Source organism: Cucurbita moschata, unplaced genomic scaffold (assembly GCF_002738365.1).
Source record: "Cucurbita moschata cultivar Rifu unplaced genomic scaffold, Cmos_1.0 Cmo_Scf00016, whole genome shotgun sequence".
In the NCBI taxonomy this organism is placed as follows: Eukaryota; Viridiplantae; Streptophyta; class Magnoliopsida; order Cucurbitales; family Cucurbitaceae; genus Cucurbita; species Cucurbita moschata.
In genome coordinates, this window is record NW_019268532.1 from 1,944,543 (window position 1) to 1,962,347 (window position 17,805).

Here is a 17,805-nt window from a genome sequence, read left to right on the forward strand (position 1 = left end):
TTTGTCAATGTCTTCTCTGATTTGTAATTTCTGGACGAGATTTCTTCCGCTTTTCGCTTTCGTTCCAAAATCAAAACGGCAAATCATACAGACAATCTATTTGGTACTGCTCTGCAAATTTTTCTTCTCTGATTGTTCCATAATCAGAAACGGGCAAAATACCCTTGCACCTTCTTGATTCTTTCTTCCTGTTATAAATTACAATCAATATGTTTAACCTTAGTTTCTGAATCGAGTTAGTGATTAACATTGCCTTGCACCTTCTTGATTCTTTCTTCCTGTTATAAATCACAATCAATATGTTTAACCTTAGTTTCTGAATCGAGTTAGTGATGAACATTGCAGGAACAAGGCAGCTATTGTGAAAGTGGGAGCCATTCACAAAATGTTGAAGCTCATTAAACCAGAGAGTGCTTCGAACTCATCGGTTACGGAGGCAATAATTGCTAACTTCCTCGGCTTGAGCGCCCTGGACTCGAACAAGCTCGTAATCGGGTCGTCTGGTGCGATTCCATTCTTGGTAAAATCTCTACAAAACAAGGACCATAACATTAGCAATCAGGCACGGCAGGATGTTCTAAGGGCGCTTTTCAATCTGTCAATTGCAGCATCAAATGTCTCAATCATGTTAGAAACAGATTTAATCCCATTTCTTCTCAACAGCTTAGGAGACATGGAAGTAAGTGAAAGGAACCTTTCAATTTTAAGCAACGTGGTATCAACCCCAGAAGGTAGAAGAGCAGTAAGCATTGTTCCAGACGCATTCCCAATACTAGTTGATGTTTTGAACTGGACAGATTCACCTGGCTGCCAAGAAAAGGCGTCCTACGTTCTAATGGTGATGGCACACAAGCTATATGGTGAACGACAGACAATGGTAGAAGCAGGCCTTGTATTTGCTTCTCTTGAATTAACGCTCTTGGGTAGCGCATTGGCTCAAAAGAGGGCATCCAGAATCTTGGAGTTCTTGAGATATGATAAAGGGAAGCAAATCTCTGAAAGTTTTGGTGGGAATCATGGTGCTGCTGTGTCTGCTCCCATTATTGGGACTTCATCTTCTTCAAATCATAATTTCGACGCCCAGATCTGTATGGAAGAATCTGAGGAAGCCATGAGCGTGGAGAAAAAAGCTGTGAAGCAATTAGTCCAACAGAGTCTGCAGTACAACATGAGGAAAATTGTGAAGAGGGCCAATTTGCCTCATGATTTTGTTCCTTCAGAGCATTTTAAATCGCTCACAGCAAGTTCAACTTCCAAAAGCCTACCGTTTTGACATATCATGGTAGATCTAAAGCTAGTGTTCATAGTGTTCATACAGAAGTCTTTCAAGTCTCTTGTTCTTCCAGCCTCCTCTGCTTCCAAATTCAACCAAACCCATGTCAAATGCTTTGAAGTATGATATCATCTTCCCTGGCGGTGGAGTAGTTGATTGTCCGATGCTGTGGTTGTTTTGGCAGGCATAACAAAAGGTCAGGACACTGCACTCGTACACACCAGTGGGTCATTTCGACCCACCAGTACAATTCAGCCTACACTCGGTGGCCCCTTTAAAACATGCTTTTATTTTGCTGATCTGTTGGAAGAAGAAGTGTCGGTCACTTTCACATGCCTTATAATATCATGAACAGTTTCAAACTTTTCATAGTATGATTTGCTAGAAATTTGATAAAAATCTGAGAAATGGAGCTGCGCCATTAATTTTTACACCACCCTCTTATAAATTGTCTGCCCCAACATGGTCCTATTGGTCCTGTTCTTTAATTGATATCATTTCTTATCCTGTTTCTGCTAACCGTGCACAGATCTGGAGCGGGAGAACTTGCTGAGCTGTTTTAGCAGAGGCATAATAATGACCAAGGCATGTCTTGAGCACGAGGTACTGTTCTTAAATATAGAATTCGGTGAATTCATTGTGTGCTATTAGGCTATGTTGAGTAGTTTAGTTATTTAATTAGAGTTGCAGTTCTTCTTGTCTTTTGCAATGCCTCTGTATATGTTTCATCTTATGGTCTGTAGATAACTTTAAATTATGTCAACCTCGTCGCCCCCAGGAACGGTTTCGGAACCTTGACCGTCTGTCTTTCAATAGTTGAGCCTATTGAGGTTGGAAAAAACCTTTCAACAAGCCTACCATAACGTGTCTGTCTCTTAATGACCATTAGATGTAATGTAATATCCCAAGCCCACCGCTAGCAGATATTGTCCGTTTTAGTCGATTACGTATTGTCATTAGCCTCACGATTTTAAAATGGGTCTATTATAGAGAGAGTCTAGCACTACTCTGGCCGGTGCACCGCACCCTCTCGTAATTAGCTCTGATACCATTTGTAACAGCCCAAGTCCAATACTAGCAAATATTGTCCTCTTTAGCCTGTTACGTATCCTCGTCAGCCTCACAATTTTAAAACGTGTCTACTAAGGAAATGGCTAATCCTCAATATTAATGGAGGGCTTTAGAAAGGGCACCGAGTCCTAGATGGGATGTGTATCATTGGAGAACCAAAGGGCTCCTTTTCAAGCACCTGCATTGCTTTTCGTCATTTCTCCTCATATTTGGCATCCGAGAACAATAAAGTTTTTCTTTCTGATTTTGATGACTCACCAACCAATGTGAATCATTTTTCAACGTACCGTTCTAATTGTTAAACACGGTACGAAGATTTTGTAGAACGAAAAGATTTTGCTTAACCTGATTTTAGGTTGATCAAGATTAACCCGACAAAAGTGATCTATAGCATTATGTACGACAAAAGCAAGTCTTTTCAACATGTTTTATTTTCAATCACACACGGGTTAATACATTTGCAGGAGGTCGCTCAATACAGTGTTTCTCCAAATAAAACACGCTTAATTTTAGAATTAAGCATTTTTTAGCTATCTTATATTCAAGATTACTCTCGTTCTAAAAGTACATACTTTTGATATTTATAAATAAAAAATACAAATTTTATTTATTTATTTATTTATTAAATTTTGCTTCTAGATGCATCACCATTACCACTTTGAAGGGTATGCAAGTAATTTGAGGAGAGTCTTCTCCTAGTTTCTCGGAATTAAGTGTAAAATAAATTAATAAATATAATATTTATGCGTCAATATTATTTGTTTTTAAAATTGCAATAATCGGCAAAAAGTTAATTTCTGGATTATTTTTAAAAAACTATATATTTTAATTTATAAAATACAACAAATATTATCTCGTTCCCGCCAGCTTTTTTTTTTTTAAATATAAAAAATAGATATATTTGCCATTTAAATTATGTATATTATTAAAATAACTTTAGAGGTTTTTACGAGATTTCTTTATATATATATATATATATATTTAACTATAATAGTTTTAAATTCAATTAAGATGAAATAAAATACTCAACTTTAGGTAGGTGTCCACGTGGATTTTGAAAAGGTTTAATTTCCTTTTAATAATTGAAATACTAAATTATATATGTATTTTAAATACAATTTAACCACAAATCTCGTTATAAAAATACTCATGAACTTTTTTTTTTTTTTTTTTATAAAAAATATCAATTAACTATACGTTGTAAACTATTTTCGGATGGGTTAGGTCACCAACATTACCAATCTAAAATTTATAAGTCAGATTATAAAATTTTATTATGCTTCATTGTCAAATATTAAAAAAAATAAAAAACAACAAACCACAAAAATCTCTCGATTCATTGACTCAGACCAAACACGCTTCCTTAAAATTAAAACCACAACCCGACAAAATATTAGATACAACTTATGTTTACTTTTTTTAATTAATAAATGTCAATCATATTAATACATGGTTAATGCAATTTATTTTATATTAATAAAAACAAAATATAAAAAGGTCAAACAATTGAATAATTATTGGCCACCCATTTATTTTATTCTCAAACATTTTTATTATTATATAATAATAAAATATATTTTTTTCTTCTTAATTTTTTTTTTTTTTTAATTTCAACCTTCCCCTGCGGAAATTATAAAATAAAATTCATCAATTTTAATATACCTTAAAATTAATTATTAATCCAAGTAAAATAAATTCATCAATTCTTTTTATTGCAATAAATGAGAGCCACAGAAAACTGTCATTATTTTAATTTTTTTAAAAATTTAATAAATAGTTAATTTTAAATGACTACAACTATCGACATTTAAATAATAAGATTAAAATTAAAAATAATATATATATATATATATTTATTTATTTTAAATTGGGAATTCAAAATTTAAATACTAATATTAAATTAAGTCAGAGAGCGTGAAGCGTCGATAGTGGAGAAGAGAAGGTTTTTATTTATTTATTTATTTATTTTTAAATAATAATAATAATAAATAAATAAATAATATAAAGAAAATATTTCGAAACTCTGATATTTTTCCCTGTGTGTGTATCTGAGAAAGAAAACCCTAGCTCCTCTTCTCTCCCCGTTCTTCTCTTTCAAGTTTCCCTCGCTTTTCTATGTGATTTGGCCCCATTTCCATTCGATTCGGTGGGTTCCTTTACTTCCATGGACTTCAATTGAACTGAACCCTTCCGCGTTTCCAAGGATCTGGGAGCTTTACCTATAAACCGAGCAAACATGGCGTCTTCCGACAAGGATGTCGAAGAACAACTTTTGGAAGCTGGCAATAAGATTGTTGACCCTCCTACTTCCGTTGAACAACTTCTACCGCTTCTCGATGTAAGCCTTTCCCCTTTTTCTTCTTTCGCCCAGTTATTTTGGTTATTAATTTCGGAATTTTCTCCAATCAATGTGTTTTTTTCGACCTGGGTGAATGCTATTTTCGAATTTTCGTTCATTCTACCCTTTACGGTGATATTTGACGCTCGATTGATTTTCCCTTTACAATTTATCGTGCTCAGTTGTTTTTTGTATATTTAAATGTATTGCAAGTTCCTGACTTTTTACCACATTCGAGGGGCGCGCTTACGATAATGGCTTCTCTCGTTATAAACGCCACTTTGAATGAAATTGTAGAAATGAATCAGTTGTGCAGCTGGTCTTCGAATTTGAGCTTTGTAGTGTTTTTTTTCTTTTTTTGGTGGGTGGGGGCAGTGATGTAAAGTAAGTAAGGAAATTGTAATTGAAATTCGTTGTGTTGCTCATATGGTGCTAGTTTGTGGAAGAGGGCTTACATGTTGCTCAAAGCTCATTTAGGATAGTATTCCCAGTCATGGTTTCTTCATTTCTTGCTAATCGTGTAGTGATTATTGTTACTATTCTCCATTCGAGACGATGAAATTGGAAGCCACACCTTTCATGAGATTGTTCTAACCTAAAGTTTCTTTGTTCGCACAAATGAAATTGATTGAATTGGTTCTCAGATATAAATCTTTTTTTTTTTTCTTTTTTTATACATCTGAGGCTTTTGATTTGAAGCATTACTAGAAGGTAAGTTGAAGCACTTCTATTAAAGTTTACTGGAATACTATTGGATAGGGGGACATTTCTAATTTCTAATTTCTCATTGAGCTGGCAGCTGGCAGTAGTTAAGAGCATCAGTTTTGGTGGTTTGGGAGGTAAGGGAAATGTTTGAGAACTGTTAAGGAGGGAATTTATCAAGATTATATATCTTTTTCAAGACTTCCAGGAATGTGGATAAGGGGTCCTAACTTAATGAGGGTTCATGCTTTTAAAGCCAGTCAGGCTGTTCAGAATCTCTTAAGAGTAGAAGCTGTGACTTTTAAATCTTCTTATGACGTTGATTGTTTGAACTATACATTAGAAATGACTGATGAGGGATTTTTCCACCGTATTTCTTTTTCTTCTGCTAATTTATCACTCTCCCGCTTCTCTATCCTTGCTGCTGGTGAGAGAAAATATCATGAAACATTAGCTGCTAAATAGGCCTTCTTGGTCCTTGGTATTTAAAAGTGTTGTCTATGTTGATTTTAATTTTTGTGGTCATGATAGGTAGTGCTTGAATGTGTTTTTTCCCTTCACAATAACCTGCGTGATTGCAGAAAATTGAGAGTTTTCTGGCAAGGGTTGAACAATCCCCTTCAAAATCAATGCAAAGTGCACTCGCTCCATCACTGAAAGCACTGGTTTCTGATCAGCTTCTAAGGCATTCGGATATTGATGTCAAAGTTGCAGTTGCTGCATGCATTAGTGAAATAACCAGGATCACTGCACCTGATGCCCCTTACAATGATGAGCAAATGAAGGTAATTAGAATTTAGAAATTTGGTCTTTAAGTGGATACAATGTCAATTTCCTACTTATCAAATTTATTTCTAAAGAGTTGTTTTTTGCTTCTGTTCAGGAGGTATTTCATCTTATTGTATCGTCCTTTGAAAATCTCTCTGACAAGTCTAGTCGATCATATGCAAAGAGGGCATCCATACTTGAAACCGTAGCAAAGGTCAGATCGTGTGTGGTCATGCTGGATTTGGAATGTGATGGATTGATCATTGAGATGTTCCAACATTTCCTTAAGACAGTAAGGTATCATACTAGATTTATTTTTTAAATCATTTTCCTTTTAAATTTTCACTTATAATGATCCCAATTGTGATAGATATTCACTTTCCAACAAGTTAAGTTATTTCTTGAACAAATAGAATTTATTCCTCCATTAAATGCTACTAGACTCTGCACTTAATAAGAAGTTGACTGTTACCAGAGAACATGAATAAAAAACAGCAAAATAGTCTCCTGGCAAGCTAGCTTCGCTTCTGCAAGTTTGTGGGGTATTTGGCTGGAATTGAACCATAGAATTTTTAGATAGGTTGAGACATTGGGTGAGGAGGTGCGAGAGGTGGCTAGGTTCAAGGCTCCTCATTGGGCCTTGGTTGCCAAACCATTTTGTAATTATGATCTCAGTCCTTTTTTTCCGATTGGAGGCCCTTTTTGCAATTTGTTTTGTTCTCCTTTTGTCCAGGCTCGTTTTTGGCATGCCTTTCTGTTCTTTCATAACTGAAAATTTGGTTTCTTACCCAAAAAAGAGAGAAGAAGAAGAAGAAGAAGATTGTAGACTTGTTTCTCAGTATGTGAATCAATAAATTGATTGTGGATCTTAATTGCGTGAGGCCCAATAAAATAGCACATAGAAGACTTTCAAGCTTCACAAAAAACTTGATTACTAAGAATTTGAGGCAAGATCAATTGCAGAAAGCCATGGTCAGTCATTTGATTCAAATACATGTGGGTTTGCAAGTGTATGTTAAGAAACCAATTTTGCTGCTAAATCTGGCAGACACAAACCCATGATTGTATGAAGCCCTCATAATTAACTGATTTTAAAGATAATTTAATCGAAGATGATACCGTGAAGTAATGGGAAGACAAGTTGTTTATTTTCTGTGCATCATCTGCTGGAGCTGCAATTTACTGCATATAGTGCCTAATTCACAAGAAAACTCCCAGATTTGGTCAGAGGAGAAATTCATTCTTGCAATTTGTTTTGTGCTCCTTTTGTTCAGGCTTGTTTTTGGCATGCCCTTCTATTCTTTCATAACTGAAAATTTGGTTTCTTACTTAAAAAAAAGAAAAAAAGAAGAAGATTATAGAATTGTTTCTCAGTATGTGAATCAAGAAATTGATTGTGGATCTTAAATGCGTGAGGCCCAATAAAATAGCACAGAGAAGACTTTCAAGCTTCACAAAAAACTTGATCATTAAGAATTTGGGGCAAGATCAATTGCAGAAAACCATGGCCGCTCATTTGATTCAGATACATGTGGATTGGCAAGTCTATGTTAAGAAACCAATTTTCCTGCAAAATCTGGCAGACACAAACCCATGATTGAATGAAGCCCTCATAATTATCAGATTTTAAAGATAATTTAATGGAAGATGATACTGTGAAGGAATATGAAGACAAGAAGGTTATTTTCTGTGCATCATTTGCTGGACTGCAATTTACTGCATATATTGTTTAATTCACAAGAAACCTCTCAGATCATGTCAGAGGAGGAATTCATTCTTGTATTTGATGAATATGTTGGTGAAGATGACCATTAAGTAATCGCTGTTTATGGAGAGTTCCCCATGAGTTTTATTTAGCTGTGATTTTTCAACCATGACGATTCAATGTTGAGTGAGTTTGTGAACAAAGTTTACTTGAGGGAAGAAGGATGTTCTATGGTTCTTCTGATAAGCGTATTGGCTTTCAAACCGAGGTTTTTATTTTTTCAATGTCCCACAAGCTTAAAAACTATAATTTACGGATTGGTTGCTCCATGGAAAAATCCTACAACCTCACATACGTGGTGAACTTACAACAACAGGGTATTTTTAACTCAGAGGAATAAGTGAAAATTTAGCTTTCTGAGTTCCTTGATTCCTATGTCCTCTTGTCACATCTTAAGCTCAAGAACAATTTCCTGAAGTGGGAGGTAATTTATATGGTGGGTTATTAGGATAGCATTTGTGATAAGTTTCATACTTTCAGTTTATTAGTTTTAGTTGGTTATTTATTCCTTTGTTAGTCTGCTTTTGGGTTTATTTGGGTTGGTCGGAAGGCAACTTCTATAAATAAAGGGAAGGTCTATTGTATTTTCAACACTCTTTTGAATGGAATGGAGCTCCTTCGGTTGTTCTTTACTCTAGATGCTTGGCTGCATTAAAATACATTCATGTAATTGTTGAATGTGTTGTATGAATATTATTTTGTAATATTTTGTCTATAGTTGTTACTGGAATTAAGCTGCTGGCATAATGAACGTAAATCTTATAGAAGGTTAAGCATAAGTTCATAACTTTTGCTGATACCTTGGCATATTGCTTGCTGTGCCAATTATTTTAGTAAGTTGCTGATAATTTGAAGTTAAGATGACTGCAGTAACAAGTAACTCTTCCCTGGTGTTTGCAGAGTAAAAGTTGATGTGATTTGATATTAATAATGGTAAGTAAAAGATTTACAAAAGCAAATTTCTGACACTTAACAATGCTTGGCTTGAATGTCTAACTAAACAGACCACCAAAGAATCTCTTTGTAATTTGTTCTTTGATTTGATCTTATTTATATTGTGTTCAAATACTATTTCATTTGGGTTTTGTCTGTGATACTTCTGGCCTTCCATCTATTCTATTTAGGTCTAGCATTTTACTTCTAATAGTTTGCTTTCCCCCCCTGTTTGATAATCATTTGGTTTTTTATTTTTGGTTGTTGTAAATTAAGCTTACAAATACTACTTCCACTTTTAGGTTTTCTTGTTATGTTATCTACTTTTTACATATATCAAATAAAATCCGGAAGTTAAAAAAATAGTTTTCAAAAAGTTTGTTTTTGGTTTTGGAATTTGACTAAATTTGAATGTTCTCTTAAAAATGTTGAAACTCATGGTAGAGAATCAATGAGAAAATCAATTTTCAAAATCCAAAAATAAAAACCCAAATGGTTATCAAATGGGGCCTAAGTTGAACATTTGTCGTTTTTCCTTTTTGTTCTTGTTCCGATTGTGAGAACATAGCAGGTTTTATTTTTTTGTGTTGGAAGTTCTAATGTTAGGAATTTTTGTGTCCATATGTTGTTAAGTTTATTAATAGTATTCTTCATCCAGAGATGATCACCCAGAGAATGTATTTTCGTCAATGGAGACAATTATGAGCCTTGTTTTAGAAGAAAGTGAAGATATATCTGTAGAGCTCCTCTCTCCTATCTTAGATAGCGTGAAGAAGGACAATGAGGTAATATGCTTTGAGTTGTTATTTGTTCCCTTTCCTATTTTTTTCCTTCGTTTTTTTTAAGTATTATTATTTTCACATTTTGATTCTCTTTAATCTTACAATACTATTTTCAGGAAATTCTACCCATTGCTCGGAAGTTAGGGGAGAGAGTTCTTGATAACTGTTCTACTAAGCTCAAACCTTATTTGGTTCAAGCTGTAAAAACCTTGGGAATTTCTTTTGATGATTATAGTGATGTGGTTGCTTCCATATGCAAAGATCTTTCTGGCTCTCTTGAGCCAAGTAATCTTCGTGATGCTGATGACAACACGGTAGGTTCTTAAATAATGTTTAGTTTAGTAGTCTTGACAACTTATTCTTTCTTAATGCTGCGGTTCCATCAAGTTTTGCTAAATGTCCATCCCATTTTCCCACCCCCTAATGTTGAGTGTTGTACAAACGGGATTTTATATCGGCTATCTCTTGGTATCTTAAAAATGAAGCTCCATAGGCCTTATCTCTCTGTTTATTGGCAGGCAGATGAGTGACTAGAATCTGTGTCAATGTTTATTTCCTGTAAATCTTCCATGAATACAATGTTTGATCCCACGTTTAAGATTTATGTGATATGTGATTCTGATATTGAATTTACCATGAGTTTCCGTACTACAGAGATTGGGGTTTTATAACATGAGATTCTGTGTGTTAAAATAACATTTAACTCCCAATTTGTCAGCATACAAGGTACTTAACATTGACCAAAGTGAATTTTTTGTAATGGTTTTTGCGTTTTGTTTTCTGTTGTAACTTTGTGCAGGTTCCGGAGAGAAAATCAGTTGGAACGTCTGGGGAAGAGGTAAATAATTCTTGATGCTGTATTCTTTCCTGATTTTGTTTTAGAAGTATTTCTTCCCTTATTAGAACTGGAAGCTCCATATATTCTTATGTAAGTAATGTATGCAAAATATAACATATTAGGTTGATATGTAGAAAGTAGTTAGGTTACCTTTGTTTAATTGATACTGAGTTAAATGATATGATATCTATCAGGTTGAAGACAAACTCACAGAAGTGGCCACACCTGAGAGAGTTGATACAGCCATCGAGAAACATTGTGACTCAGTTAAGAGCAATGGAGTTGCACAGGGGGGTGAAGATGGCTCTGTCCCTAATTTGGAGAACAAGAAAGAAGAACATGGTGGTCATGAGTGCAAAGAAGTGAAATCACCCAAAAGTTCTGAACCTGCTAAGTTGGGCTCTGAGAAGGCTAGTAATGTTAAGGAAAAATCTGAAAAGATCCCTAAGAAAAGAGGTAGAAAACCTAATCCAAAACCTACCGAAGTTCCTCATGTTGATGCCCAGAAGGGATCTCAGAGTCAGCCAGAACATGAAAGCCATAGTGAACATCCTGGTTCTCCTCGTGGGAACCGGTCTGCTGAAAATTTGCCTTCAGAAATTGAGGCTGATGCCAAGCCATCTTCACCCAAGGCTATGGAGATTGAATCTGCCAATGTTACTACACCTTCACTTAGTGGAAGCGTTCCTGATGAGTGTAATAATAAGTCTGGACAGGGAAAGAAGGCTGCTCAGGCAAAGAAGAAAGTCAACTCAGCTAAAGAGGTGGCTTCGACTGCACAAGTTTCAAAAAAATCATCTGACGAAATAAATGACTCAGGAGCAAAGCCTGCTGAAGATAAGGCTCCAGCTGAGGTTTCTGATGATTCTAAGACTGCAGATGAAGATGCAGCAGAAAGGGAAAGTGACACTACCAGTGATTCTGAGGCTAAGTCTTTGAAGCAGTCTGCTAGGAAGGGAGATGGAGCCAGTAAGAGTGGTGGTGGATCTTTAAAACAATCGGAGGCGAAGAGAAAGAAGGGATCTGGGAAAACTATTTCCGGAAAAACCTTGAAAAAGTTGTCAGGCGATGATGATAAAAAGGTGGTTAGAGCAGTGTTAGTTCTTTGTTTGGCTTCGTGGTAAAATCTTATCCCAACTGATGCGTTAATAATTGTTTGGTTGAATTGTGGTTATTCTTCTAGGAAACAACACCTGTGCTGAAACCAACCTCAAAAACTACCAAGGATGAGAAGATCTTGAACAAGACCACAACACCAGCCTCCAAGAGGAAACGAACTCCTAGCAAAGAAAAAGTATGTATGTTCTACCGTATAGGGTTTATTAGTTCATGTCATTATGGATGAAAACTTTTCACTGCTTGGAGAAAAAATTTAACACAGTAATGTTGCGATGATTGTATTTAGGTGTGCACATGGATATTGTTCTCTCCCCTCAAGTAAAAGTTGCTCTTTATTTTATTGCCATCAATGCATCATAGTTAGTGTCATATAATTCAACGTGTGTATGTTTAATTTCATTAAATAATTACCGATTCCTTTGTCTTTTCCTGATTAGATGTCAGGTTAATAGTTCGTTGGTTCTACTGTGTTTGTTTGTGCATTTGTCAAACATTTTTTTTTCGAGGATATGGATATTAAAATGCTTGCTTGCTTCTTATAGACATATCATCTGATTTGTCCAAAATTTTTTGTTGCGAGCATATGAAACTTAAATGATACACAAACAAATAACCAAAAATCTATAAAAGCAAAGAAGTAATGGATATTTGAACTTCCGACAAGCAAGTTTCTCGTTCGGCTTGTTTGTTTTGAGTTTGTTTCTCCGGCTTCCTCTTTGGGTTTTTTCTTCTCAGTTTTTAAGAGTTTTTGTGGGATGTTTTTTCTTTTTGTTCTTTCTCTCTCTCTCTCCCTCTTCTTTTATTCTATGAATGGAAAATTTTTGTTTCTTGTTAAGAAAAAAGGACTATTCCTGACTTCAATATTACTGCCTCATTTTTGTATACGACCTTAAAGCAACATATCCTTGATTGGCCCATTGCACTTTTCTTTGTTGTTGAAAGCTTAAATCTCATCTTTACTTACTGTTACTTTCAGGAGTCTGAGACCAAGGATTTTGATGAAACTTTGGTTGGTTCAAAGATAAAAGTGTGGTGGCCAAAAGATCGGATGTAAGTACCAATGGTCTCTGAATTATTTTAGGTACTTTGATGTATGGTTGATATCGTTTTATAAACAAATTGTAAAATGCATGTGCTATATGCAGAAGTATCCTTTTCTAATATTTTTGCGCATTGGTACCTCATCTAATTGGTGTCATATTCAAGGTTAGAACTTAGATTTAAAATTGGATTTGAAAAAACTTCCGAGTATGTGGATTGAAATTTGTTGGATGAGGTCCTTAGGCAGAGATTTTTGACTTGGAGTTGTCTTTGGATTAGGAAATATTCCTTCCTTATCAACAACAAACTGATAGCTAAGGTAGAGGCTTCTAGAGGACTTAGGAAAGCAGATCTCCTTCTTCCTTTCACTTGTTGCTAGTGGTAGATAGTCTTAGTAGATTAGTTGCCGCTGGTGTGGAAATAGGGGTTCAGGGTTCAAGTGGGAAGGGAAAATTTTCAAGTGCCATTTTCACCTGTCACATCTCTAGTTCGCTGATGGTACCGTTTTCTTTTGTTATGGAATGGAGGATTTGTTGGTTAACCTTAATTACGTTCTTTACATATTTGAGCTTATTTTGGGTCTTAAGATTAAAAGGTGAGTGTGGTCCTGGGCATGCTTATCTAGTTGATTGTGAGGTGGGTTCTCTTCCTTATTCTTACCTTGAGCTTCCTGTAAGCCACAACCCTAGGTCTGTTTCCTTATTGGATTTCTCAAAAGGAGAGAGGCTGTAACGCCCCTAAAGCAAAAGGATTTTTAGATGTGCCTTTTGACCCACAACCTCTGTTACGGCCCAGGCCCACCGCTTGCAAATATTGTTCTCTTTGAGCTTTCCCTTTTGGGCTTCCCTTAAAAGCTTTAAAACGCGGCTGCTAGGGAAAGGTTTCCACACCCTTATAAAGGGTGTTTCGTTCTCCTCCCTAACCAATGTGGGATATCACAATCCACCCCCTACAGGGCCCAACATCCTTGCTAGGACTCGTTCTTTTCTCCGATCAATGTGGGACCCCCACCAAATCCACCCCCCTTTGGGGCTCAGCGTCCTTACTGGCACACCGCCTCGTGTCTACCTTCCTTCGAGGAGCAACCTCCTCGCTGGCACATCGCCTAGTGCCTAGCTCTGATACTAACTGTAGCGCTTCTAATTTTCTTAACCTAATTAGTGATGTCACCCATACATGCATAAATCTTCAAGCGGAAATTCATCATAAATAGCTTTGCAAACAACACCAGTCTTACATAAAGGTTCAAAATCCGAACTAAACATAACTCCGAAACGAAAACATTCAATAACTGAATCCTGAAAAATTTAGATTAAATATATATTCAACGATCTAACTTAAAAACCCAAATAAAAATATAAACTACTAGCTATGTTATCTCATTAACTTCCATGGTAACCTCAGCTCCACCGTCAGCCGTACATTGGTGCCTTACCTTTACCTGAAAAAATGGCAAGGCATCGTCAGCCCTATTTTTCATAAAAGGCAAGGCACCAATGTACGGCTGATGATGGATCTAAGGTTATCATGGAAGTTAATGAGATGACAGCTAGTAGTTTATGTTTTTATTTGGGTTTTTAAGTTAGATTGTTGAATATTTATTTTATCTAAATTTTTCAGGATTCAGTTATTGAATTTTTTTTTTCGGAGTTATGTTTAGTTCGGATTTTGAACCTTTATGTAAGATTGGTGTTGTTTCCAAAGCTATTTATGATGAATTTATGCTTAAAGATTTATGCATGTATGGGTGACGTCACTAATTAGGTTAAGAAAATTAGGGGTGTTACAGTTGGTATCAGAGCCAGGCACTGGGCGATGTGCCAGCGAGGAGGCGGTTCCTCGAAAGGGGGTAGACACAAGGCGGTGTGCCAGTAAGGACGCTGGGCCCCGAAGGGAGTTGGATTTGGTGGGGGTCCCACATCGATTGGAAAAAAGAACGAGTGCCAGGGAGGATGCTAGGCCATGAAGGGGGTGGATTGTGATATCCCACATTGGTTGGGGAGGAGAACGAAACACCTTTTATAAGGGTGTGGAAACCTTTCCCTAGCAGACGCATTTTAAAGCACGAAAGGGAAAGCCAAAGAGAATAATATCTGCTAGCGGTGGGGGTCTGGGCCGTTACAGAGGCTGTGGGTGGGTCAAAAGGCACATCTAGAAATCCTTGGTTAGCAATTGCTTTAGGTTTTCCTTCCTTCTATAAACATGTGTAGTGTTGGGTTGTGGATGGCTCAAATACCTATATTTGGGAGGGTTGTTGGGTGGGCCAGAGTTCACTAGGATTTACTGTGTATCTTCTTTGAGGGTGAAATCAGCATCTTCTGCTGTTTCTTTATTGGGTATGTCTCTTTCAGTTCAAGTTTTGGTATGCAGGTATTTTGGGTATGTAGTGGAGAGGAATGATAGGATCTTCAGGAGGATCGGTCCTGGGAAGAGGTTTGGTTCTTAGCTAGGTTTAATGCATCGCTTCAGGTGTCGGTGTTCAAGGATTCTTTTAATTGTTTGCATGGTTTGGCCCGTTGGATTGGTCCCTTTCTTAGCTTAGTTTGGGTTCTTTGATGGCTGTTTTTTAATGCCATTTATGTTTTGCTGGCTTGTTGACTTTGTACTTTTTCATTTTTATCTCGATGAAAGTTGGTTCTGTTAGTATATCTTCATTTGTCCATGATAAAACAATTATAATGTTTAATTTCTGGTTATTTGTTGTGTGTCATATTCCATCGGCTTCAGGTTTTATGAAGGTGTTATTGATTCTTTTGATCCTGAAAAAAGGAAGCACAAGGTAAGATATCATTTATGGAACCTGATGTTTTTTGTTACTATGGCATGTATGCATTTTAGTGCATATATATGTGTTACATATACATATGCTTCTATGTATGTATATATATGCACATACCTATATATATATTCATTGGTTTATGATATTTTACGAGGTTCATTCTATGCAGGTTTTGTACATGGATGGAGACCAAGAAATACTAAATCTTAAAAAGGAGAGATGGGAGTTTATTGATGATGACTCTGAATCTGAACAGGTAGGTTGCTGTGTAAATTGTATTTTGCTTGTCGTCTAAGATCCTCTTGCCTTAATGTTTTCTTTATCATATGATAACAGGAGCAAACAGAAGATTTAGTGAGATCAGAATCTGCAACCGAGACGTATGTACAGCTAACTTTTCAATATTGCTCATTTCTGTTTAACATTCTGAATTTACATTTTATCAACGAAAAAGGGAGCTGCGAAGATAACCGTAACCCGCTCATTTAGGTTTCAATATTAATCCTCACATACGGTATATTTGTGGTTTTCCTTTGTTGAAACGAACTTTCATATGAAGATAACATCAATGCATGTGTGCAAATGGCCATCTTTTACGTTGACCAGCATACTAGTTTCGGGTACTCGGTATTTGCTTATCTCATAAGTAGTCACGAGCTCTGTCGAAAATGTGAAATAGGTTCTCTAGGACCTTAGCATCTTTAAATCAAGTTTCCCCTTTCACGAGCGCCATGCCAAATTGTTTTAGTTGGGAAGGTTGTAAGAATACCAGTTGTGAGAGGCATTCCCTTTTATCCTGTATGGCTTTCAATGTTAACTAGTTTCTTTCATCTTATATTAACTTAGATAAGTTCTTAATCTCTGATGGTTTAGATTTATATCGTGGAAATATCTTTATAATCAATTCAGCACTTGATTCTTTCTATCTTCAGAGAAGCTATGATGCTCGTACTCGTGCTACTGTTTTTACTGAATTTTGTCAATATATGATCATGATATTGTTGGTTGTTGGCATTTGTTATTGGTTTATGTTGGATTCTTTTGATTGTTGTTACAGACCTCAAAAGAAAAAGGCAAAAATAAACGCCAATAAGTCTGCGACACGAGGAAAGATGGACGGTTCGCCCAAAAAGTTAGTTCATTTCACAACTGTTCGCTCTCTCAATAATGGTTCTTGATTTTTAATCGTTACGACTCAATTCTAGGGGTGGAGTAACTTCCTCAAGCAAATCCAAGGGTGCAACTACAAAAACTGATCGGAGTAGTGGCAGCAAAGTTGAGGGCAAGTCGAAAGAGAATACCCCTCGGGTTGGAAGACCTCCGGGTTCTACAGCTAGCAAATCCAAAGATCAAACCACTCCTAAAACTGGTAGCAAGGCGGGTAGCGCAGGTCCGAAAATTGCTGGCAAGTCGAGGAACGACGATGCTGAATCACACAAGACTGGTAAATTGAAGGATGACGAGACGTCCACACCTGCTGCAGCGGCTTCTGCGAAGTCCAAGCAAGATGTATTGAAGACAGGGAAGTCCAAACAAGAAACTCCCAAAACTCCTGCAATTTCAAAGGGAAAATCACCCAAAACAGGCGACAAATCAAATAACTCCAATCTCTCCAGCAAGGTCAAGTTCACATCTTCAAAATCAAAAGAAAGCGGGGATTTGAAGAACTCGCCCGCTTCCGGAAAAGCAACAGAGAACTCGAAGGGGAAGTCGCTAAATTCATCCAACGATCAAGGCAGTGAATCCAAGTCAGGCAAGAAACGAAGAAGAGAGTCAAAAGGTTAATCACTACACCACCTATTCCAGAAAAGCTCGGAGTTGTCTATTCTTGCCTTGGTTCAGCACTGCATATTTGCAAATTCTAGAATGAGTTCTTTGGGAAGCTTGCTCTGGATCTTGTTATCTCATTGGCATATTTTCCAGATTGTCTGTCATATATTCTTAGTCGTTAGGTTAGATTAGGCGCGATTATAGGAGTATGCTAGCTAGTTGCCTCTGTAGTTGTTTGCCTCAATTCATGTCATCTGTGGGAGGGAGGTAAGGTAAGGTAAAAGGTAAAGGTAATAGTAGAAGAGAGGATGTTGAAGTGTTAGATAATGTGTACTACTACTAGGCTTTCTCTGAACACAAAAGATTGGCTTGGCTTATTAGAGAAGAGGAGGAGAAAGGCCACAGATTGAGAACAAAGGCCCTTTTTAGGCCTTCTTTTTTTTTTAACTCCCTCGGTGATTTTTCAGAGTAATTGTTGTTAACCCAACATCTGCTGCTATGTTCTGATTATTGGTTTTGGAAAGCTTAATCTTATGGAGTCATTTGGCTCGTAAGTTTAGGTGTGTATAGCCCCCATCAAACTTTGCATTACTTTCTTCTTTGTTCATGGATTATGGATTATCATA

At 36.5% G+C, this 17,805-nt stretch overlaps 2 protein-coding genes across 5 annotated transcripts in view; both read left to right on the forward strand.

The window, feature by feature from the left end:
• The window catches only part of LOC111453991 (U-box domain-containing protein 12-like), a 3,027-nt gene extending 891 nt beyond the window's left edge, over positions 1 to 2,136 (forward strand). Inside the window, exons 2-3 of one of the 3 annotated variants that reach the window (XR_002712341.1) lie at positions 346 to 1,469; positions 1,803 to 2,136. Coding sequence is in view for 2 of the 3 variants with exons in the window: in XM_023095247.1 (XP_022951015.1) it covers positions 346 to 1,273 (928 nt within the window). In the remaining variant the exon portion in view is untranslated. Of the gene's footprint in view, positions 1 to 345; positions 1,705 to 1,802 lie in introns of those variants that run through there. The other 2 variants (XM_023095247.1, XM_023095246.1) reach the window with 2 other exon arrangements.
• A 2,217-nt stretch (positions 2,137 to 4,353) lies between these two features.
• On the forward strand, positions 4,354 to 17,755 carry LOC111454101 (protein starmaker-like). 2 transcript variants are annotated; one of them, XM_023095407.1, is made up of 14 exons: positions 4,354 to 4,682; positions 5,966 to 6,169; positions 6,268 to 6,449; positions 9,509 to 9,635; positions 9,749 to 9,946; positions 10,432 to 10,470; positions 10,665 to 11,552; positions 11,654 to 11,764; positions 12,566 to 12,639; positions 15,358 to 15,409; positions 15,579 to 15,665; positions 15,746 to 15,789; positions 16,467 to 16,541; positions 16,615 to 17,755. In XM_023095407.1, exons 1-14 carry the CDS (start codon positions 4,581 to 4,583, stop codon positions 17,192 to 17,194), a joined length of 2,763 nt encoding a protein of 920 aa, XP_022951175.1. In that variant the 5' UTR covers positions 4,354 to 4,580; the 3' UTR covers positions 17,195 to 17,755. The 2 variants fall into 2 exon arrangements, with proteins under 2 accessions (XP_022951175.1, XP_022951176.1); XM_023095408.1 differs by lacking the exons at positions 4,354 to 4,682; positions 5,966 to 6,169 and adding an exon at positions 8,818 to 8,850 and having other exon boundaries at positions 6,395 to 6,449.
• Positions 17,756 to 17,805: the final 50 nt, after the last annotated feature.